We start from the raw sequence: 24,967 nt of genomic DNA, 5'->3' as shown, positions 1-24,967 counted from the left end.
GCAGCACAGCAGCACAATTCATTCCTGGGCATTACAAGAAGGCACATGGTGAGAGGAAGGTAATGCTGAGTGTCCCCCTTCCCCTGCAAAGTAAAATATAGGGATAAAAAAGGCATCTCATGAGTAGGACTTATCCTCAGCAGCATCCCTCTGCAGCGCGCCGTGCTCGGAGGACAATTAAATTACTCTGCCGTTTCCCTTTCATCATGATCCGATTTACAGGGGAATTAATAGGGGCAGAGGAAGAGGCCTGCATGAAGCCAAAGCCAGTGCAACTGGCTGCTCTGAGCCTTCTTGAAAAACAGGAAGCTTGCCAGGATGTCTTTATTAGAGAGGAGAAGGGGGAGAGAGGAAAGGGCTGCTGCAGAAATGAAAGGCAGATACAGACGTCAGCCTTGTTTACAGCAGGGATTTTGCACTGGTGCAGCTAAACCCTCCAGTTCAAAATCCACCCATAGGCATCTGCCACCAGCACAGCTGGAAAAAAAACACAGCTCAGACTTCTTGGCAGCTGCATGAAGAAGAAAGTCGGCCATACAAGAAGGGTTTTTGTTGTGCTTGGTCCCATGGCTCCAGAGGTCACACCTTTGAGTGGTGATTTCCCATATTTCCCTAAGAACTGCTCCTCCCCTGAGCTCACAGGATTGATGTCCCCATGGAGCAGCCTGCAGCAACCCTGTCTGGACCTGACAGTGCCACCCTGATGTGACCAAGCCTGTCACCCAAGTGGGACAGCAGGTGTCATGGAGACACACTTACTTGAATACATAATAAAATCCCAGCTTCTCACAAGCTGCTTGTCCAGGCTGTGAGTGTGCTGCTCTGCAGATGGAGACATGGGAGCTGGCTCTTGAAGAGCAACTTCATATCCAGACTGGTTATGGCTTGGATGCCCTATGCTGCAAGCTCAGCCATCGCTGCTGTTGCCAGCTGTGCTCCAGAAGCACTTGGGCAGCTTTGGGACAGCACAGAGCCACAGCAATTAAACCGTGGGGCCAGTGAGCTCTGTGCACAGTGCACATGAGGGGGCTTTGGAAACAATTCCCTGTGTAAAGCCAGGTGAACTCCAGAGGCATCTGGTTTGATGGCACTCCTGCTACTCCATGTAACCCATGTACCTCTGTGCCACCCTGCCTTACACCTGGGAGCAGGGCTGTGTGGTGGCACTGGGACAGGCTCTGCTAACTGAGAACTGGGCTGTACAGGAGCTGGTGGCAACAAGAGAAGCAGGGAAGAATGTTTCCAGGTCCGTGCTCCCACTCTGCAGAGCCCCTGCAGCAGCTCTGCTCTCTGTTCTCTGTTATGTTCCATGTTATTGAGATTTTTCTGCTTACCTGAGTAGCTGAGCCCTCAGATGAACTTGCAGTGTCCAGACTGTGGAAAGGAGAGGAGACATGGTGCCCCTGGGAAGCCATATCTCAGGTAGTTATATTGACTGCATCCTCAAATTTACATCTCCAGTGCCTCTGGCGCTGAAAAGGCACGGTGATATTTTCTGCATCTAATCCTTTTTGAAGGTTGACTTATGATAAAAGTTTTGAGATGTGCTGGAATCCCTCAGCTCATGTTTACTCCCCTCTGTGTGAGGGACAGTCTCTCCAGATGACAGATCATGTAACAGATGAGGGACATCATTGTCATTGCTCTCCAGAGCTGGAGAAAAGCAACTCAGGCCATTGGAGAGTTTCTGAAGAAGCTTCCTTCAGAAGAAGTCCATAGGAGAAGTATGGACTTCTCCTTGACATCAGGGGAATGGAGGTGTTGGAGCAGCAGAAATGGATCAAAACCACTTCTGGAGTCTGGAGATTCCTAGGTAGAAAGAAAATGGTTCCAGGAGTCATAGCAGGTAAATCACAGCTGTACAAAGGTGCAACTGCCTCTCAGGAGCACAAATAGAGGAAACATCAATTCTTAACTTCAGAAATAAAATTATGAAAGGAGGGAAATAAGTAGAGAGCTAAGTTACCTGCATTCAAAAGAAGCCAAGGATCAAAAACTGCAGTGTGAGTGAGTTCAGTGGTGGGACTGTGTGTGTGTTACAGGCTGGTGAGACGATGACAGAGTCTGTGTGTAGCTGATGAATGAAATAGCTATTAATTCCTCATGCCCATCTCCTCCCATCCTGTTTTCACCTGGGGCTGCCCCTTAGGGAGTCATGGTTCTGATAAAGCTTTGTCAGTGGGACCAGTGGGCTGAGTAAGCTCAAGGGTCTGAGGACAGACACTCATTTAAAGGTGGGGCTTATTATAATACCCTGCTGTTTTGTTTTAATTACTGTTGCTTGAATGATGACATTAGCTCTGAGTGGCAGGACCACTGCTGTGTTGTCACTGTCACCCATGGTCCCACAACAGCCACCCAGCCCAGCTCCTTGACCCTGATCTTGGCTACACCTCATTGACCCGCCCTTTTCCACTGTCAATACAGTGCCAACAGCGAGTTTTGTCTAAAATGTAAAGGGCAATCTCTACTGCCAGTAGCAACCCCTAATGACAATTCAGCACCTGAATGGTGTGTATTTTTCTCAGGCAGTGGTGGCATGAGGACTGTGGGAGACACTGGGACATGTGGCATCCCAGCCAGTGACCCTCCAAAAGCAAGGGGAAGTGTGCTAGGAAAGGGAGGAGGAGCTGGAGAAACCAATGTCACTGACTTCAAAGATGAATGATTCTCTCTATACTCTGAAAGTGACTGAATAAAATGACTAGCATCATCACTGAGCTAAACAGGATTTTCTACTTGAGTTGGATTATTTTAGATGACAGTTTGATTAGCCTGATTGGTGTTGATTTCTCCCTAAGAAATGTATTACTTTAATTTAGCCTTATATTAAAAAATTACTTTGAATTATGATACCATTTATTAAAGTTGATTTGCTTTCTCCCAACAGATGTGTTAGCTTTGCCCAGCACTAGAAGCTTAATTTTTGGAGTGGAGTTCACAGTGCTGGTTCCAGCTGTGGGCAGAGCTGCCCTCCCTGTGAGCTCTGGCTCACAAACCACCTGCTCATGCAGGGACTCCAGTCATCCCATCCACTTAGAAAAGGTTACAGCAGATAACCCCTCATATCCTGCTGAGCTATAGTCACCTGAGGGACAGTTCACACTGCTCTATTTCACACATTCCAGATAAACCCCTGGAGTTATGAAAAGCACTGCTTTTCCTAATATTATTAAGGCAAAGGAGTTCCTAGGAGAGGACAGAGGAGGAAAGATTACTGAATCCTTGCTGAAAGCAAGGTGAGATCTTATGGCCTGGGAATGCAGCCAGCATTAAACCCCACTGCACCAAGGTATATAATTAACAATACATTGTTCCACCTCCACTTCCCAGTGTGAGCAGTGCTTGTACTCACTGAAACCTTCCTTGTGAGCTCCTGTCTGCACTCAGCCTTCCATGGCACCGGGACAGAAATCCCCCCTCATCTTCAGCCACACATTCTGGAGCCTTCCTTCTGATCTGGAGACCCCAAAAAGCATTTTGAGGACACCCATGCAAGGTTTTGTGCAGGCTGTATCAGTGAGTGATCAAGGCATCTCTCAGGATGCTGCTGTAGTCATTGGCTGCAGGAGAGCTGAGCTCTTCACTTGCATGCTCCATAATCTGGAGATGGTCAAGCTCTGCAGCATGTGAAATAAACACAGACGGACCTCCTCAGGCAGAAAGCAATTTGAGAAGGAGCACCTCATTTAGTCCACCTGGGAATTGCTGAAGGATATATTCAGGAAGATATTTCAAGATTGTCCCTGGCAACAGCAAAAGCCCAGGTTATTCAATGCTGTGGCTGCACAGTGTCAGCCATGGCCCCAGCTCCTTTGGTCGCCTCTCAGAGCTCAAATGCACTGGGAGCACTCCCTCATAACCATCAGCTTCTCAGTCCTGCCAGGTGAGGGAAATGTTTCCAAGATTTCATTTAATACCTGTATTTAATCCATTAGTTCTCCCTGCAGACCTCCTGAAGGCTGGGCTGTGATTAAGGAGGAGATAAGTGCCCTGTTTATTGCTCTCCTGATACTTCTTCACTCTCCTCTACACTTTCATAGTTTTCATCCTACAGTCAGGCAGTGCCTTGGAAATGTGCACGGGAGCCCCCTGCTCTGTCCCCTTGGGATGGGTTGGAGAGTCCACCCACACTCCAGCAATATAGCTCCTGCTCTCCTCTGAGGCCCTCTGAGATTCTGTGATTTTATGGAGTTACAGCCCTTGGTGTGAGCAAAAGTTATCAGCAAAATGGACCAAGAGTCATCTGCAACCACTTTTTCTCCTTGACTCCTTGCCATTAAGCTGCAGGCTTGAGTATCATTTGTTTTGTTATCTCAGTTTAAAGGGAAAATTAATTATTTTTTATGTTTTTCCTTTTCAAAACACAAGAGGAAGGCAGCAGGAAGTGGCCAGGCCAGGAGGGAAGGAAAGTGACCATCTCCAGTAGACCACGTTCTACGTTGAGTTCTTTCTGGTAATTTGCTCCATGAACCCTGCAGCATGGCCATGACTCCTGTAGAAACTAGAGAGGACAAGGATGAGTATGGAATCACAGCAGCTCTCTCTGTGCTTCTGCAGCTGTCACTGCTACAGCACAGGCTGCACTGGTCTCACTGAACACTTGGCTTCTTCTAGTGCTAAAAAGTGCTGGATTTCCTGTGCAGATCAATGCATTGGCAGCTGTGAGGTCAGAATGGTTCCCATTTCTGCTTCACTGTCACATCCTCAGCTGCCAAAGGGTCTTGCATATGGGACAGAGAAAGGTTCTGGTTTACTGCCCCTTTCTACTCAACAAGGATAAATAATCCCTCTGTAATGCACAGTTTATTTCCCTCCCATACAGACTTCCAGTCTTGATGCACTTTTTATTACTGACTTAGGCATAAAGCAGTTTTTATGTTCACTGCAGACTTGGAGTGCCCTACACACTTTCTGCAAACAGGGAGCTGTTCATCTCCTGCTCACTGGCTTTGACCACCTGAACAAATGCACTGCTGCTCACAATATTCATCAGCCTTGACTTCCATGTTTCTTCTAATGGCCTGACTCATACCTTTCCTGGGGCAGATACCATTAGCATGTGAATTAGCAATGCCTCAAGGAGGTATTTAGTTTCTGGCAGCACCTGCATGCACCAAAAAGGTGCTCGAGCCTGCTACAGGAGAAGCAAAAAATGCAAAGAATTAAAGAAAACAAACCCAACACTGGAAGAGCTGAAAATCTGGCATTTTGACGTTATGTTCAGCAGTAAGAACCCATGTCTGCTGTCTGTGGACATCGGCACTTTTAGTGCACACTTCAGACAGCTGCAATGATGTGACTGTCTAGTTAACAAAAATCCAGTTGTCATTTGCTGCTCTTGGCAGCAGCTTCTACCTAAACCACACTGAAGTCCTTATCTGTTAACATTCCCAAAGGGGGACATGTCTGAGGAGGGCTGGGCAGCCCCCTACAGGCCTTTATGTTTGTTTCTCATACACAGATATGAGAGCACAAATTCTGGTGAAATATTTGAGGAAAAATGTATTTTCTAATATCACAACTGAGCTCAGTTTCCCAACTAATTTCTGTGAGGTATTTTTGCACCAAACCTTTCAGCATGGCAAAAGAAGGAGTCAGATAATTCAAACAGACCTGCAAGCTCCTGCTGAAGTTGGTTGCTAACTTGGGACCTTCCTGATGCCTTTATATAACTTCCAAGAGGTTGGCACACTTGGAGAATATTACCCTTCCTAATGGGCTCAGAGGCAAGGGAATACACCAGGGTAAATGCACCATAAGCCAAGTCCTTCTTCATCACATTGTATTTTTCTATGCTTGGATACAGCACCCATGTGGCCTGGGAGAGTATGCCAGAGTGAAATTTCTCTCATGATGCACCATTTTCTTAAGGCCAAATTTCCCTCTAACTCCATTTCCCTCTACTCTTCTCTGTTGTACTGGGAATAGTTTTCATCTCCTGACATCACCAGAAGGGCTGAGAGATGCTGAAAGCACACATCTTCTGGGAAGAAAGCACTGTGTGGCAATGAAAAAATAATTGTGGTGACAGTGTGGGGAGAGCAGATATGTCTCTCTACCAAGATTTTACAGCCTCATTTACATTAAAAAAAAAGTTTTTTTCTTGTTAGAAGCAGCAGGTAAACATGAGAAATTCAGAAACTCAAAATATTCCCAAGGAACAAAAAGGGTTAAAAAAATAATCAAACCCACTCCTACCAAATCGCATCTAGTTCAAGGAGCAAAGAATGCATGACCAGCCTGGGGCTGATGCCTGTTTCCTACCCACTGCAGGAATTTCAGGGGCCTAAGCCCAGCCAGAGCTCACTTCTGGAGAGGACACAAACCTACCTTTCATTAACCTCTCTGCTGGGGTGTGGCACAGACTGAGGCAGGCATGGCCAGGACCTGGATGGTGCACCTGGAATGAGAGAGCCACAGGTCCCAGGAGTGGACATGGCACAAGCTGGAGCTGCTTGGTGGTGGTGGTTGTAAAGGGCTTGAAGCTTAACTTTAAATTGACACCTGTGTGTGATTGCAGACAGATTGAATCAGCACTGACTGATGGGAGAACAACAACCAGCATCTTTGCAAAGAGCAGGTTTGGATAATCCAACCAAAATGACCGAGGCAATCATTGCCACACGTGGGTCAGGGCTGGTTCTGACACGGCAACCTAAAGCACACCCGGGTCAGCCGGTCACAGACATTAGTGGTATCTTACAGACTTGTCCCCCCACCATGCATGCCATGAGAAAACAGCAAAAGCATGGACTGTGCTACCAGAGCATGGCAAATTTGGCATTGGCTCAGGCAGACTTCCATTGTCAGAAGTACAGAAAATAAATGCTTAAGACTAGGAGGATCTCTTTACCAGGAGGAACTGAGCCAGGCTTCTCAGCTCTGTGCACAATTTTAGCTCACTGCAAAATTACCACTGCTCACCCTCCTTCTTCCAGCGAGTAACGGGATGGCAGAGGCTGGCAATACAGATTCCAGGTGAAAAATAAGCACAAGCAGCATGTCAGGGCTTTAATCACATCTCTGTGAGATGTGATTTTTCCTCCTTGCCAGATGTACCTTTTTTTGTACACAGACATTAATGCTCATGGAACAGCACTTGATCAGCCTTCATTTCCTGGCTGGATCCCTGCCCGTTTCTCTGGCTGAGCAGCCCAAGGTTTCCTCCTGCTGCCAGGCCAGCCCTGGGTGGCTGTGACAGCCGGGGCTAAGCGCAGGCACTGCAGTGGAGCCGCTGCCCATGCGGCTGCCTCAGCCCCCTCTCTGCCACCCCTGCCTGTCTCATTAGCATCACACTGTTCAAAGGCATGGAAATTCAATTATATTTAGGTCACAAACATATTTTAAGCAAAAATACCTATTCTACTGAAAGCATCTTCTTCAGAGACTGTCTGCTGCTTCAGGATGGTTGCACTAATACTCACTGTCCTTAATGTTTTTTAATGAGATACCAGGTGCTTCCAAAGTCTGATTTTCGTTTGAATACAAATTAGACACATTCTCTCTCTCTCTCTCAATCTAAATGCTGGTAAATAAGAAACTGCTTTCTGACAGCTCATTTAGGTATCCCAAACAGGAAAAAGCTCAGATTTCCCTGGATATCTTTGAAAGAGAGATAAAACAGCTCTGCCACAGGGACAGGACTATAGTCCCGAACAGTCTGGTGCTGCTGGTGCTCTGCTCTCTGCTTGCCAGCAGGCAGGCAGGCAGGCAGCTTTCCAAGAGCACCAGCACTCAGACATTGCTCCCCATGCTTTGGGCTGCCTCTCCTTTTAGCAGTGGCCTCTCCATGACTTTCTGTGGATTCACATCTTAACCAGATCCAAGCATCTGGCTACACCTCCTATCAAGGCTGTACGAGTGATGATCTCCTTGGACTTTGTAAATATTTATCATTATTCTGGAAGCAGCTCAGCAGAGAGAAGCTGCTCTTCAGCCCCAGCTCCTCTGCTGCTGGAGACTTGTCTCACAGTCAATACACTTCAAACTGGAGCATATTGTGATGCTTAGGGATCCTTGGCTGTCCACACTTGGATCAATATTCCCAAGCCTCCTATGAACAAGCCTGGGGCATGGTTACCCAGCCCAAGGCTTCCAGTGGGATAAAGCAGTACCAGTCCTGGACAGCCCACAGCAATAACCTGGAGCATAGTGTGACACATCCCTGCTCTAAAGGACAGGTCCCAAAGCCTCCCTTGTTTCTGCTGACACAACACCAGAGCAACAGGGCTGCTGCTGCTTTGCCCCCACAGCCCACCCCTGGACTGCCTGCTGCCTCACCCTGCTGCTGACATGTCCTTCCACCTGCTCATAACCTTTCCATTTCCATGAAGGCTTTGTCTTGCATTTGATTCCTGAGACAATTTTCTCTCTCCTCCTAGGGAGGCTCAGTGGGAGACAGAAACCCAAGTACAGCAGGCTGCTTCCCCTGCCAGGCCCTCTTAAACTTCACAGCATGTCCTGGCGCTGCAGGCATCACTGAGGCACAGCTCCCCAGATGTCTCAGGAAGGAGGTGATGCTATTTTTCTGCCCTCTAGGATTCCTCCAGGGGATCTTCAAATCCCTTGACTCTCACAGAGCAAGTCTGTTTAATCCAAGCCTGAAGGAGGCAGCAGCACAGGAAGAGTTGGATGGAGGAAGCCAATTTTTGGAAGCTTAGTAGAAAATACTGTAATGCTTCTGTTCTTCAGGGTTGACAGTGCACATTCCCTCCATCAACAACTTAGTTCATGTGCTCTGGCCTGCTCTGCATTGGGCCAGGGAGCACAACTCCACTTCAGTTTTCTTGACCTGCAGTGGTAGCAGGAACAGAGGCAGCTCTTATCCAGCTGGGAGACACCTCTGACCATTGGGAAGAGGAGTATGAGCAGCCTGGGAAACGCAGTTCTCTTTCCAGAGGGAGCTCCAGTGCCCTGCCCTCATCTACATCCACAGAACCACAGAATACTCTGAGTTGGAAGGGACCCACAAGCATCATCCAAGTCCAGCTCCGGGCCCTGCACAGGACACTCCCAAGAATCACACCATATCCCTGACAGTGTTGTCCAAACACTTCTTCAACTCTCAGGTATCACTCATCAGATAAAATGCACTTTAGGCCGGAAGCAGATGCAGAAACTGGTTTGAACAGAGTTAGAACATCCACCCAGGAAGGCTTGGCAGTGTTATTGGGTTAGAGTTAATGCAGCACATGTGGTCTAGCAGGCAGGGGAAATGGCTGGGCCTCCCTCAGAATTGATGCCTTTATCCCTTGCATTAGCACCAACCTGCCTGGCTTTGCTTGCAGAGGCTGTTTTCCCTCCTGCCATGCCTGCAGAGCTCTGTTCCACTGCAGGAAGAGAAAGAGGGCACTATCAACTGTGCGTTCTGTTCAAGCCAGGCTTGTCATGACAGGGAAGCAGCAGCATGTGGTTGTCCTTCAGGAGCCTGAACTGGCTGGAACAGAGCAGAGCAGCCATCCTTTCTAATGTCAGGAACTGTTGGAGAGGGCAGGAAACAATGATGGCATCTGCTCACACACCTTTGACCTCTCCAGTCCTCCCAAGGGCTGCATGTGGTGCATGAGAGATGGAAGGCAAACCCCACAACCACCGCTCTGATTTCCCCATGGGCAGGACCTGCCTTGCTGAATGACAAAAACCTCAACAGCTGCACAAACCACAATTAAATGTGTTTATTAAGAAAACCACTACTTTATAGATTTTTATGTTGATTATTTCTTCACTTCATCTTTACTAAACCTACAGCTTGATTTTGCAAACTGAAAACTCAGTATACAGCCCTGGTGAGTTTAGAGCACGAGCAGTTTTCTGTATTCAGGATTAGTTCTCAGTTTCTTTTTTTGGCTCCTTGTAAATCTACCTGCTTTTCTCCAGTGATAATATTGAATTCAGCCAGATTAAATCTAGACAGAATGGGTACAGCATGGGTTTTTTTCTGCTAGGTGATCACTGAATCTGACTTATCAGCTCTGTGACTTGATATCTAGAAGCTTGATACAAGATCTTGGAAGCCTGTCTACATAAGTACACCATTTTAACCAGCAGCACCATGTCCGCAAGCCCTCTACCATCAGCCTATGCTTCCCTTGAGGAAGGAGGAAAGAAATGGAAGTGCTGATCAAAAGCAGCCTCTGCTTTGTACACAGCACTGATGCAATGAAACATCCATCCTGGAAGTGCAGGAGGTTCCAGGAGGCATTCAAGGAACCTCTGCTACGGAGAAACAATGTGCAGTGGGATTTCAAATGGTCCTCTCAAAGCAGACCTTAAATTGTTATTTTTTTCCTTGAATACAATAAATCAAAATGATAAGCAAAGAATATTCCCAACTAGGCACAAGATAAACTGAAACATGAAAAAGGGGAGAAGTTTCTGTTTATTTATTCCTCTTTAAAATGACTTAAAAGAAAATTCAAAACACTATTTGAAAAAGAGGGGATTCAGAGTATTGAGAAGCTGAAAATCAAACCACAAAGGAGGCATTACAAGGTTAGCAGAACATAGAAAGCATAGTTAGTATAAAACAGATTTACAGTCTCAGTGAACAGCAAATTTGTACCGCCCATATAAGTGGAACAGCACATAATGCTGCCCCTACTCTGGAACACAGAACTCTTTTACAATTTTGTTTTATTGTAGCACTGTGTAGGAAAACACAACAATTTTTAAAAAACAACATTTTCAATTGAAAGAGAAAAACATTAAAAACATTATATTGCTCTATAGGCACTGATAAATGTCTTTCTGTGGTAAAAGTGTGCCAAGCAGAATTCAAAATTGTACAATTCCTTTTAAAATCATATAGCCCTGGTGAGATTGCAGATAAAACTTAGTTATGCTACTTCTCTGGCACTGCCTGACAGCAGCTCTGCCCACTGTGAACTGTCTGCATGTCTTCATGGACAGGGCTAGGCAGAAACAACAGGCAGCAATATTGGAAAATGAAGGTTTCTCCTGGCAAGTAAGAGCACTGGCAGCTCAGATCCATGGAGGGCATTTGTTACACTGACAAGAAGTGACTGACTGCGTGTGCTTGCCAAGGCTTTCGCTCTGCCTGTTTCAAGTTACACCTGACCTTGAGGTGCTGAGTCCCAGCAGGGAGCGAATGGGAGCAAGAAAAGGTTGCTGCCTACAGGCCTGCTTACAAAGAGCCACTCTGGTGGCCAGTGGCTGCGGGCAGAGGGTCAGCTACAAGCCCTGTACGAGCTTGCCATCAGCAGACAAATATTTCCCTCCCCTCTCCCCTCACTGAGCACAGGCAGCTGTATGTTACATATGCCCTCCTCTGCAGAGGGCTCTGCTCAAACTACAGAGCCCTTATGTCCCCTGAGAGCAGGGATGAGGACTTCACTGGGATCTGCAACAAAAATCAACTTAAAGCCATCAGGAGAAAGAGCTGCTAGGGCCTTGGAGAAGGTTAAAGCAGTGCCTGTGCAGGGCACCCTGAAGCAGATTTTTACCATGCAAGCATCCTCACTTCTGAGACTCGTTCTCCCCTGTGTGCTTTGGCACATGCAGCTCTGCTGCTCCCCCGCTCTGGCGAGCAGGATGCCTGAGATTAGCAGTGCTGAGCTGCAGTGACCCTGCCTGTGCACAGGGTAGGGAAGATGCGCTCCAGTCTTCTGTTCTGCTAAAGAGTCTCTGCCTTAAAAAGTCACCTTTAAAAAAATGCCCTGGCAGGGACAGCTAGTCGAACATGTCCTCGAACATGCGCTGCCCCATGGCTATGTAAACCTCCTTTTCCTCTGGCGTCATCTGCGCCACCAGCTCGGGGCGCTGGCTCACTTGGCTGTAGGAATGCGGGCGCCCAGCCACCGTGACAGTGGGGTCTTCTGCCACCACCTCGAACTCTTCATCCTCCTCCTCCTCCTCCAGCCCGTAGGTTGCGGTGGCTGCGGCAGCGGGGCGGGGAGGGGACTCCTCCTCCGACTCACTGGTCTCACTCTCGGAGTCGCTGGCGTTGCCGCCCGAGAGAGGAGCGGCGCCGCTGACGGTGACGGTGGAAGCGGAAGGCGTCTTCTTCTCGTGGATGAGCAGGGCACGCATCACCTCCTCATTGTCATCCAGGGCCGCCCGGCTCTCCTCACGCTCCTGGAACGCATCCAGATCCCGGCCCCCTGCAAAGGGACACGAGGGAATGAGCATTTCCTCACAGAGATCCGTGTGATGGCCCTGAGAGCTTTCTAAACCTTCAGTAATTACTGCCACTGAGCTCAGCTGGCAAAGTCACATCCTTTCTCTATGCCAACTCCTCCTCCCTTCAAAGACAGAGACAGTCATATCTCATAATGGCAGAGCAAGTACTGACATTTCCTAGGAGCTGGGAGGCCAAGAGTCAATGTGGCTCCCAGCTGGAAGCCTTGACCAGGAGCACATTGAAAGTGAAGACAACAAATGCACGACGGGCAGGTACCTGGAAAAGACTTCCCCAGGGAGGTGTCAAACTGAGGCATCACAGTGGAGCAGAAAGCAAAGCAATCCTTAAAATGCAGACCCCAAGCCGAGGCCCTAACCTGCTGAGCTCCCTGCCTGTAAGGATTAACACAGAGAAGAAATTGATCCAGGCAGACAAAGAATATGTGGAAATCATGTGTTATGAAACAACATTTAGAGCAGCCATGCCTGCTGAGCTCAGAGGTGCACCTACACCAGGAAGACAGGGGAAAAGCTCCTTACAGGGAGATGGTGCTGGCATGGAGCAGATGCAGCTGACAGCCTGCAGCCCAGCTGTGCAGCACACCACTAACCAGTGCCTGCTCTCCAAGTGAAACACAGCCCAGACAGTCCCTGTAGCTCCCTACCTGCACCCCTTATTTGGAGGGGACTGCAGTGTCCCAGCTGACACACCTGGCCTGTGCTCCTCTTTCAGAAAACTTGGCTGAACAACAGCTGGGAGGGTTCAATATGGCTCTGGTAGGCAGAATGTCTGCAGTTGAGGGATTCTAAAGGTAAAATTCTGCTCAAAAAGTAGCATCCCATAGAAAACCTCTCCTAATCCTACATTTAGTGAGAGGGCTGTGAGTCCACCTAGGACCAAAAGAACTACAGGGAGTATTGGAAAAAAAGAAACAAACCAAATCTAAAAAACACCACAAGACAAAAAGCAGAACAAAAAATTAAATATGGAGGAGGAAAAAAAATAAGGCCTAAAAAGCATTGCTGGAGCTGAGGTGTTGGCATTCTGCCCTCATACAGGCAGCCACTTGCCCACTCTCCAAGACACAGACCCTCATGCTTTCAGCACCACCTCCAGGCAGGCAGCTCCCAAGTCTTTTCCTTCCCCAGTTAGAAATGTGCTAGTTACATTTTTCACCTTGAGATTAAAAAATAAGGTGAAGGAAGTAAGTTCCAGGGCAGTTGGTGGTCACTCCTTTCCTCTGGTAAAATAAAGGTCCAGAGAACCATACCTAATTTCATCAGAATTCTGTTTTCATTGTAAACAAAGCTGTAGTAACAGGTGACGGCTACAACTACTAATACTAGAGCACTGCCAAATTCCTGAAAGAAAGGAGGAATAAAGGCATCGTGTTGGCAGTTGTGTGCTCAGCTTACTGCTTGTGATTGTGGAACAGAAGAGGCTGTAGGAGAGCATTTCTGTGAAATAATATCATAGCTCATCACACTGAGAGCTGTGAAATGACAACAGCCAGAGTTAGCTCCACAAAGGCTGACTTTGTGGCTCAGAGGGGCTGTCTCTTGCTTGCAAGAACTGTTTCTGCCAGATCCAAGCGGAGAATCTTTTCCGTCAATGGTCCCAAGTTTCTGTCCTGTCCTTCCTGTTCAGGCTATTTTCACAAGCTCCCTCTTTGATCTCCAGTAGCTGAGGAGGTTAAGCAGCGATGCCACCACCCTGTAAGGAGATATTCCACCCCCATGTCCCTCAGTGACTTCTTGAGAAACATTTATGCTGTGTACATCAAGAGCTATCTCAAGGAGTTGATTTAAAACTACAGGTGAATTGAATGTCTAGCAGAAAAATGGGGTGAGAACTCACCATGGCTGGTGAGTAACAACAACATCTGCTACAGACTGCAGGAGCAGGTTGTTCAATCATCTCACTTTGCTTAATCTATTTGAAAAATGGTTTGGGATCCATAATACACTTGACAGCATTACATGTGAACAAGTTCTTTAGGTATCTTGTGACCATTATATCACATATATTTTCTTCATTTCTGCTACAACTAAATATTCCAGTCCTCTCCTGAACATGGCACGAGTTCCAGGGTCACATACTCACACATATGACTCCTTTTTGCCATATTTTCTTCCTAAAGTAGCATAATTTTAGAGTAATCCTAAAATTACTCTATCTATTGACCTCACTCTTGTAAAAATTATAAAAGGTCTCCATTTCCAATTTTGGCATGGAATCTTAAACAGCACACATACCAAAGCAGAATGTTTCTACTAATGGTTATAAGATTTTGACCATTGGTCTGTGGATAAACTGACCCCAAGACGAATGAAAATAAAAGCAGAGATAATGAGAAACAAATAGAAGGGAATAAAGACTCACCTGTCATGGTGACAGACCTTCCTACTGTACTTCTAGAAGCTGTATTTCTGAGTATTCTTCATACATAACAAGTTTTGAGAAACAATTATCAAGAAGGCTGGGAGCATATAAACAGTGCTGGTAGATTTAGTAGCCTTCAGGGTCACTGAACATTAATAAATGTTATTTTTCAGCAGTGACCTATTAGGGAGACAGCTTTCTAGATGAAACTGAAAGACCTTCATCTAGAAGCAATAAGCTCTCAAGGTGGAAGACATAACACTTAATTAACATTTTAGAAGCCCCCACAAAATTTCATGGACAGCTCCGCTTTACTGACCTAGATTTCAATCCCGGATCTAAGGAATTTTTCCATCTGCCTACACACAGGTGCTTTGCACAGCAGAGGGGAGCAGACACTCCAGTGTTGGGAGCAGCAGCTGTACACAAACACCAGAAGATGGCTTGGACAGCACTGTAAAGGCCTTGTACCAGCCCAGCAGTACTTGTGCTCTGTGCATTTCTTACCATCCTTGATTTCATCGGGGTCATAAGCCCCCTGCACCGTGCTCTCCCGCAGCCAAATGGGTCTCTCCCTGGCTGGCTTTCCTTCGCCTGCAGAGCGGCTCAGATCCTCCTGGTCCTCCATGCTGATGACGACGTTCTGGGTGTACAAGTCCTCGTACGATGGCCCCTTTGTGGTCCAGGCTTCCCGATGGTGTCCCCCTGCAAGGCCAGCTGCTGCTCCTGAACCAGCACCAGCTGCACGCTCCTTGCTACATGGAAGTTAAAGAGAGAAAAACAGCTCTCAGAACCAGCCCCTCCTTAGACAAAAATACTTCAATGATGGTTAGTTATCCCTTATGATCTGCACTAAGAACTTTCATTCTCAGTTCTAACATGTGCTGCCAGGAATTTCTGTGCCAGCTTTTTGGTTTGGGAAACTTGTGGATCTCTACTGGGAAACCCTACATAGGGCCATGGCAACATCCACCACAGACACTGAAAATAAGAGGCAGCACTAGAGATGCAAATGCACTTTGGTTAAAATAGGCATAACATGCCAGAATTCCCTGAAACCAAAGCCACAGCAGAAAAACACAGTCAAAGAGTAGTCTGGTATTTGGAAAAGCCTCTTTTTGGCCTTCACACAGCAGCCAAATCCTGCATTAAAAAGCACTGAAGTCTAACCAAGGTAGATAGTAGGCCCAGGGACTCAGCATGCTCAGAGCTGTGAACTGTTATTAATCACAGGACTCCTGAAGGAGTTAACTCACCATGAAAAACACAATTCAAACCTTTGCTTGAACTGTGAGTGACAATGCACTTGAGAAGTCACCTCTCCTGTGTTACACAGGAGATATGTACTATCCACAGAGGCAGCCCTGGGAGGACTGGGGAGCCCAGGCAGAGAAGAAAGAAGTGAAAGCACCTTCAAATCAGAGGACTGGGACTGTACAAAAGGCTTTGTGTGCTGATGCAGTGCAGGAGGAGACAGAAGAACTGTCTTAACTGTGAAAAAAGTGGAGAAATGAAGGTGCTGACCCATGTGAAGGGAGGGTATGGCAGTCAAAGCCCAGCCCTCCTTTGCTCTCTGCACATTTCCCTGCAGGGCTCCTTCTAGCTCAGGAGACTGATGGAGAAAACCATTCCTGCTTGGATCTGACTAAACAGGCTATCAGGTGAAATATTTTCTGCACACTGATGATGGCTACGAGCCTAAAACACACCCTGGCCTGTGCTGCTATGTATACAGAGTGGGGAAAGCCAAATGTAACTGTTCCTCTACTTCAGAATGAGATTTCATCTTTTCAGAGAAACAAATCCACTGCAGGTCATACAATTTCAATCATCAAATTGCCAGGGGTACCTACAGCTTTTCATGAGGAACAGCCCTGCCTTGACTCCTTCTCTTGTCCAGATTAAATCCATCAGGAATACTCCAGGATGCCAGCTGAGCTGACAGTTGTCATCAGTGAGCATGGTTCAGTTGCTGCTGTCTACCCAATGACCTTTTCTCCAACCAAGAAGCTTAAAATAAAGTTGCACTTGGAGAAGACCTGACTAATATGTGGGTTTTTTAGTTTAGTAAGGACATTACCACTATTTGATGAGCTAATTCTGCTGGATTTTTAGGGGTAAACTGAGGGGAAATGACACAGGTAGGTGAACATTGCTCTTCCCCAAATAAAAAATATTGGTGTGTTCAGCCACAGTGTTGATCGAGAGCTACTCACAGGCTCTCAGTAGTGGAATGGCTGGGATCTGTTAACAAAATACTTCACAGCATCTGTGTTAGCATGTCTTGTGTCCTTAGCAATCCTGCAGAGCCAGCTCTGCTAGGAGAGCTTCACAGCAGCCTTGAATTTTGGGCAGAAGGCTCATGCACAGGGATTGCTTATGTAACCCAAGGAGCCACACAGAGAACTTCTCCCCAGCGTGTTATTTCAAGTGTTGGTACCTTTCAGCTCCCCAAGACAGGCGTGTGCTCTGTGAAAAGCACCACTCTGCTTCCCACACAATAGAAATCTCTAACCAGCGTTTCCCTGACGATTTTATGTAATCCACTTTCCTCACAGGATGCACAATGCAGCTCTCCCCCAAGCTCTCCCTCCCCATGACTACAGCGTGACACTAAACCCTCCGTAGTGCCAGGAACTACCTAATAATACTTTTGCATAGAAGCCTCTGGGAGTGTGCCTGAAATTTACTTTTTTCCTACACAGAACCATTTAGCAGCAAAACACTTATTCCATGACGTCAGGAACGTTTAAAAAATGAAAGTAACACTTATAAGAGACACCTACAGTACTAATTACTTCATGTGATCTACTGCAATGTCCTACACTGAGCTGGAGCCATCCAGACACTTTCTGCCTGATTTTGGACCCCAGTGAGCTTTGCAAGTGTGCCTTAATTGATGTCACTGTTGGTAGGTGTGAGCACCACCCCAAGACTACCTGGGCAGGGGAACACTTCATTCTGCAAGAAGAGAACTTACTGTGGAGCAACCTGTTCCAAAGTACAGCATTAGACACCAAGGACCAGGCACCAACAAAAGGCCAGGTGTGGGAGCTGCCTGACAGGCAGCACAGAGCAGATGAAGGGATCTCTTAAATCTCTCTTTCTCTCTTAGATCCACGAACTACTTTTTCCCCACCTTGCTCCAGACTTCACCCTGGCCACCCTGCAGGCAGGAACTGTGGCAGCTCAGTGGCCCAGATGTGGCTACATTTAGTCTGTTTTATTCACGTCGATGGAAATCCCTTAATGAGTGGTTTAGCTGCCTTTAAAGGCAACATAAATAGCCCTTGACACAGCTGAGGTATGGCCCACAGAAACCACGCTGTGCAGTAGGCAAACAACTTGAAATTTTCATCTCAATCCTGCCCAGACTATTAAGAAAGGTCTTGGATAATGGGAATAACTCTCTTTTTTTGCCACATTTGAGATAAAACAAAACACATTTTCATTGTGCTGCTCTTAAGAGTTTCAACTTCATAAGAGACAACCCATGGTTCTTGACAGCATGACCACAGAAAATTAATTCTGTGAAGATTTTTTGTTAATTGACATCATGCTATTTTGACACAATCAAATAGAAGGGTTATTAAAATCCATAATTTTTCAAAAACTATGGAGAAGGGCTTAAGTAAAACAGGTTTATTTTGAAACCTGTGGGGCTAATTCATGCTCTCCCACGATTAAGAAAATTAACAGCCTCTTAGGAAAACATAAATGAAGATCTACCCAGTTTCCCAGGGCAGGTGAATGACAGTTCTGCAGTGCCAGTGCGGCCACCTAGAGCTGTAACTCTCCTGAAAACACATGGAGTTGCCCAAGTTACTGCAAAGAGAAGATACAGGCATTTTGTGACCTTTTTGGTTTGTTTCACAATCATCAAATGTCAGTTTTGTCAATGATTTTAGACTCTCAAGACTCCATAAAAACAGAGAGGGTAAATAATCCAGGGTTTGGCACTTTAAAAAAAATCTCACAGCAGTGCTTTCATGGAATTAACTGCTTTGAATTAATAAGAGTTAATAAATAATTAAATCACTGTATGTGCTGAAGCAAGTTGTGTTCAAGTAAGCATTTAAAAAGCTGCCTATTTATTTTGTCATTCCTTGCACAGAGTAATTAATCATTTACAATGTTTTTTAAGTATTTAAGAGTCAAGTAAGTGGGTGCTGCGATTTAATCATGGGACTGCACCAGGCCTCTGCTGTGATAATTTCCTGTACACAAAAAGGGAAGACTGAAAAATTACTCTCTTTTTGGTAGGGTTATCCCAGTTCTACTACTTAAACTACTGAAAAAGGGATTTTAAAGAAAAGTCTAGCAATTCAGCTTGGGTATAAAAGCTTCAAAGAATTTCCCATATCACCACAGACACATTGAGTGACCTTGGAAAAATCTCTTCTGCTCTTTATATTGCTTCTGTTTTTCTATCAAAATGATGAGGAAAAATAGCTACCTTCTTGGCTAGAAAAAGACTATGAATAGACAAAGAATTTTTATTATATTAATTAGAAGCTGTCTAGCATGAATATATGAGGAACATTCTTTCTCAAGGTTAGCCTGAGAGGAAAAAAAGAGTATCTTGCTTGCTCTCCTACTAACTAAAGCCAAGCACCCCACAGCACTGTGGGAATGCTTCCCCTCATGGTATAGCTCTTTTCCCCCGTGTGTATAATTAATTTTTTTTTTAAATACAGAGAAGTGCATCACATTTCACCACAGCTGACAAAACTGACAGCTCCCCACATCTTTTTGCATTATTTAAACATCATCTGTTTTTGTAAAGCTAGGAATGTTCTGAAAGAAAGTGTCATTTCCCATGGGTAAGAACATTTTAAGGAGTTTTTGATTCCAACATGGTCTTCTCCTGAAAAGAAGAGGTGTGTAACAAGTTGGACAAAATAAGAAGGAAAAAACTGCTTATTACAAGTAATGTCTTCAAACTAGAATACTATTATATGAGGATTTGAAATAGAAGGTGTGGATTGCAGATAGCTTCGTTTCAAAAGCTGGGTAGAAGCAAAAGGAACAGATGACAGATAAGTATTTGAGAGGTAGAAGACAGCATAGGTGGCACCTTCAGAGCTTTATCAAGCAGCTGCATTTTTTAACTATTGGGCCAAGGGCTTGGTGTGCATACCAGCTGCAGCGTGGCAAGCAGCAGGCAATTCAAGCATCCCACCTCATAGAAAAATACATGCAGAGGGCTGTTTAGTAAAAAATGGTTACAGCCCCCTGTCTCCTTCTAAACCACACAGCCCTGGGGCAATCTGTCAGCTGTTTGCATAGTTGGTGCTGTACAATTAAGTCCTGCACAAGGTTTGGGAAAGCCCCACAGAGCAGAGCAGAGGAACACTCTACAAAGAAGCAGTGCAGTGAGGAAAGACCAGGCACGCTCCCACCTCTGCTTCAGAGCAGGAATCTCTGTGGGTTCTGGCTCCAGGATTTCATAGGCTAAGTTAACATCCTCTGTCTCCCGAAGCAGGGCGTAGATGGGCTCAATCTGCTCATTGAATCTCGCCACCAGTGTCCTTGCATCCTTCTTGGGCATGGCCGACTCATCTTCCTCCACTTCAGTCTCGCAGAACGTACAGCGGAAAGTTCCTAAAACCAGAGAAGATGCTCAGTGTTGGAAGGAAAGCAGCAGGCCCAGCTCGTCATGCAGTCTTCCCAACAGCAGTGCCTTGCTGTTCCCTTAGCTGGATGCTAAGGAGTTTTTCTGCCCCAAAAATCCCTTCCCACACACGGTGTACCTGGTTATTATTCAAGCAGGCAGCAAAGGAAGTATTTTGATACCAGCCTGGGATACCCAGCAGGGTACAGTTTCTCGCTCTGAAAAGCCCAGATGGGCTGCAATACCTCTACTGAGACATCTCCTAATCTCCCTCCCTCCTTGCTGCACATTTTAAATGTCAGCTATGACTGGGCTGTGATAAAAAGCTACACAGCATCCTCTAAGGAGTTCAAATATCTTCTGTTTCAGGTGCCTGTGCTGCTATCTCCCAGGCCACACCACTAGGCTGATTTCACAATAAAACAGTGCAGTTTTACACTGCACCAACCAGCCTGCAGGAACTGATATTCTAACTCTTGTCACTTTGCAGCTACTGCAAAAAAGAGATGGCTTCTCTTTCTGTTTCAGGACCAAACCAGGCAAAAAAGTCATTACTGCAGAGCAGCCAATGCAAAAACCTATCCCACCCAACTTCCATATTAGCTTCTTAAAATTACGAATGGTAAGATAAGAATCATGTGAACAGCAGTTAAAAATAAGTTTGTTTTGCAGACCTCATCAGGATCTATAAAAATAGGTCAGACTGAAATGGCTACATGGCAAAGCAGCTACAAAAACCCCACTGAACTCCTGCACAGCAGCTTTTGGGTTTCATCACTCCATCTGTGAGCAGGACCCTTGGGGCGGTACGTGCACAGTGGGACCTTTCCATCTGCTCTGCTAGGAGGGGGCAGAACACTGTGATGGCTTTGTCTTGCAAGTGCTGGACAGAGAACATACCCCTGCCACCTCAGAACATGACATCCAGAGTGATGCTCACAGGCTTCTTCATTTCTCTTGCCCCTGGGTGATATTTTTTATTTATCCATTCTGTGACACCCATGAACATCTAGCCTCACCTCTCAATACCCCAATGAAGAAATTACAAGATCTTTTTACCAATAAGAAGCCTGAGGATAGGTCCTGCCACAGAAATTATAATCTTATGTATAAAAATCAGAATTAGAATCAGTATTGAAGCCTTCTATGTCACCAATGCTATGGACAAACACAGTCAGAAGAACAGGGTTTGCCCAGGGCACTTGGGCATGATGTAATGACACAGGCTGGCAAGCCAGGGCTTCTGGGATCTTGGTTTTTTGCTTACACAGACTTGCTAGTGTTGTCACTTCATTTTTCAGCAGAACTCCTTCCCTGCCTGTAATACAGCGATAAAAACAGACCTAACTTCTTCAGTGCTGGTGGTGAGGGCTAGACAATGCTCACACTTGTCTCAGCAAACACAAAAAGCACTGGTTTTGGCAGAAGGGAGATCTGTTGCCTCTCACCAGTCTGTAGAGATGCAGTTTTGTACTCTGGCACCATCTGAAGCAGCTTTTGCTCATTGTTACTCAGAAATTAATGCATGCTGTGTATGTGCCCTACAATATGGACACATTTCCTGCAATAAATCCTGTAAATCCTGTCTTTAGAAAATTTGTCTTATTGACATGCAAAAGCCAGAGCAGCCAACAACAGCACTATGCAAAGTAAAACACAAGTGGATAAAGTGCTCTTCTCTCCTATCCAAGCATGAAACACTTTGCTTCTTTTTTTCCAGGCTGTAAAAACTGTCCCTACTGATTCCACACTGTTCATTATATAAGCTGTCAGCCCAGCAAAAACTGAACCCAACATTTGGTCTCCTTATCCCACATCTGAGGCTATCAGTGTGACATAAGTTGAATCAATTAAAAATAATTAGCACATCTCAGTTGCCTTAATGGACCACAGGAACAAACACAGGTTAATGAAGAACACTCCCCAGTTTATACACACCCCCCAAGTCCTGTTACATGTTCCTGAGACAGCTCAGACTTTTCACACTTCCATCTGTGAGCCCCATGAGTATCTGCAAAAGATTAAGATCATAGGGAGAATGGTTCCAATTCAGAGTACCAAAAAATCAGAACGTAAATACAGCTCTAATGAAACAGAACTCCTAAAGCTATCATGGATTTGCTGCAACTTCCACCCCTCAGGGTTCATAATAAGCAAAAGAAAATTTAATAGATGAATTATGTAAAGAATTTGGGAATGAGTGAAACGACAAGCTTCCTCCATTAATATGCTGGTTTTTTCAAGGTGATGCAGCATTTCACAAGAGGCATATGTGATTAGAGAACTGGGAAGCTGCTTTGCCATGGCAGATGGCATTTACAAGTTGCAAACCTCTTTCGTTAGTTTTTAAGAGGTCAGAAAATGTCACCAAAGCTTTTATGACATGGCACATCACATCAGCAGTGACACACGTTCCTTTCAGATATGAATTACATGTGACAAACATGAAGTGGAGGCCATCCAAAGGCTGGAAACGGCAATGTTTCCACTCCAACGATGTATTTTTTCCTTCAGCCCTTACACAACAGAGTTTTTCAATTCCAAAATGCTGCATAAACCAGGATTAAGAGATATCCTGGAGCAAACAGACATGAGGCTTTTCTGCATCTTGGAAATGCTACCAGAGAGCACATACATCCCCTTCTTTGAACACATGCTCAGGCACTCAACAGACCTCTCTGGCTGCATGTTAAAAACCAGCCATCTGAAAGAGATCTCCTCATATGCTCCTGGACTCTGGGGGGCACATATGCTGGTAATCTGGCTCCCCAAGGCTTACTAAGATTAAAGCAGCTGAAGCTCTGAAGTATAGGGCCAGAATATTTAGAGATAATTCCTAATGACTTGATTTCACTTGAGAGAAGGAAAAGGTCAACCACCCACATGCACTGAAGGCAGGATGTCCTAGTGTGCAAGCAGCATCTGCTACAGTGAACACATTTAACTGGCTACAGACTCCTGGGTCTGAGCCCAGGCCCTGCTTACCCCCCTGTCCAAGGGCTCAAACCTCACCTCCAGCCCAACAAGGGCTCTTCCACTCTGTCCTTTGGGATGCTGCCCAAGACTCTCACTACTCTCTCAGAAAACTATTTGATTTTCAACCTCAACTTAATTCCCATTTATCTCAAACCTAATGACTGTTTTGCTAACAACTGTACCTCATCTCATCAGGTTTCCATCTTGCTGTTAATCCTTCAGGTGTATTTACAAACTGCTGTCTTGTTCATCCCTCAATCTTCATTTTGCATTTTTCATTCTTCTTTACCTTTTAAAACTCGCCACCTATTCTTTTGACTTTGCTAGCAGCCTCACTGGCCCTTTCTCCAGTTTGCTGTCACCTTTCTGCTTGAAGATGTAAGTATAGACAAGTGTCCAGATGAGTTCTCCCAAAGGCTCAAAGGCATTAGTGCTTCTCTGATAGCCACTGAGATCTTTTAAGATCACATTGTAAGAGATCATGAAAGTGATGCCTCAATTATCACAAGACCCAGCAATGTTCCCAGATATTTCTTTTCCTTTGTATCTTTCCTTCTCCTTTGTAGTTTCCAGTTGATGAACTCCATGTTATTGGCAGACATTTGCATTACAGGGTAGGTGCATGACACTAGTTCATAGTATAATCTTTCAGCTCCTTTATATTCCTCCAGCCTTCACCCTTATCCAATTTTTTTTTCTTGACTGCATCACAAAACATTAAGCTAATTTATTTTCAAAATCTCCCACAATCTTCTTTTAGAAGTAGCATTATTACCATTACATGGTGAGTGAGCTGAGACACAGATGGCAAAATTTCAGAAGTATCTGCTGATTTGAGCAGTACTTGATTTGAGATGCTTTTCTGGAACTTCTTTTTCAGAACAGAATGTGCAGTATCCTTACCACTCTTCTTTCAGGCTCTGGGATTGGACATCTCCAGTGAGTTAGATATTCTCATAGTGGCTAATGAGAGCCTGTGAAAAGCTTAAAATGACTAGTTCAACCTCACACAAACTCAGATAGCCTGGAGGATCAGATCATGTTCCTGTAGCTTCTACAGTCACTTTAGTTAAATAATTCCCTGACTCTTACACTGCATTTTTCCTTTTTCTGCAGCAAGCCAGACAAAAAGTGCATTCTATAAGTAAATTCCTCTCTCTCATTGAGCAAAGCATGTTTTGTCAAAGGGAGGAATTACGTCAAAGAAAAAATATTACAGGATGCAGAGGCAGCTTTAGTTCAGCACTCCTTAACTCTGAGTGCTTCAGCCAATGTTAAAATGAGAGTATAAAGACCCTGAGGAAAGGACAGGAGTTTCCTAGGTCCCTACCACCAGGAAGGCAGACAAATGCCTCCCACCATGGGATGCTGTGCCAGCAGCCATATGGTTCATCTGCAGACCTGGAGCCCTCAGTTCCTCAGGCCCCTGCCCCCTGACTCACCAAAGGCAAGATGACATCCTGCTAGTGCTGCAGGGGAGCAGGATGCTGTGCCAGCCTGCTTCCTCCAACAAAGGCAGGAGGACAAGGAAACACCTTGGGTGCTGCTCTAGCTTCTTGAAAGATAGGTACTGTGTGGGAATCTGCTGTTCTACCTGCTAGCCCCACACCTAAACTTTCCTATCCAGCTCTTCCCATCTGCTTCCCATCCCAGTTCTGGGTTTTTCCTTCACTGATGGTCCTATTCTCCTTGCTGTCCTGCTTTTTCAGCATGGGCTTCACTCACTTCTCAAACTTCTCCATTCATTCTTCTTTTCCTGGACTTCTTTTTCCAATTTCAGCCTCTTCTCATTCCTGTGCCTCTCTGCCCCACACTCTTAGATCAGCTAATTCAGCCTCTTGATTCGAGCCCTG

The 24,967-nt window shown here is 45.7% G+C and overlaps 1 protein-coding gene across 2 annotated transcripts in view; it reads right to left on the bottom strand.

Annotated features, from left to right (window-relative positions):
• Positions 1–10,362: 10,362 nt before the first annotated feature.
• The window catches only part of GTF2E1 (general transcription factor IIE subunit 1), a 49,276-nt gene continuing 34,671 nt past the window's right edge, over positions 10,363–24,967 (bottom strand). For both annotated transcript variants that reach the window (XM_059466633.1, XM_059466632.1), the window contains exons 3-5: positions 19,927–20,128; positions 15,032–15,279; positions 10,363–12,122 (exon numbers count right to left, since the gene is read on the bottom strand). In XM_059466633.1, the coding sequence (XP_059322616.1) occupies positions 11,692–12,122; positions 15,032–15,279; positions 19,927–20,128 (881 nt within the window). In that variant the 3' untranslated portion in view covers positions 10,363–11,691. The remainder of the gene's footprint in view (positions 12,123–15,031; positions 15,280–19,926; positions 20,129–24,967) is intronic.

Source organism: Ammospiza nelsoni, chromosome 2, assembly GCF_027579445.1.
Source record: "Ammospiza nelsoni isolate bAmmNel1 chromosome 2, bAmmNel1.pri, whole genome shotgun sequence".
In the NCBI taxonomy this organism is placed as follows: Eukaryota; Metazoa; Chordata; class Aves; order Passeriformes; family Passerellidae; genus Ammospiza; species Ammospiza nelsoni.
Note: the sequence above shows the minus strand (reverse complement) of the source record. Positions and strands in the feature narration are given on the sequence as shown.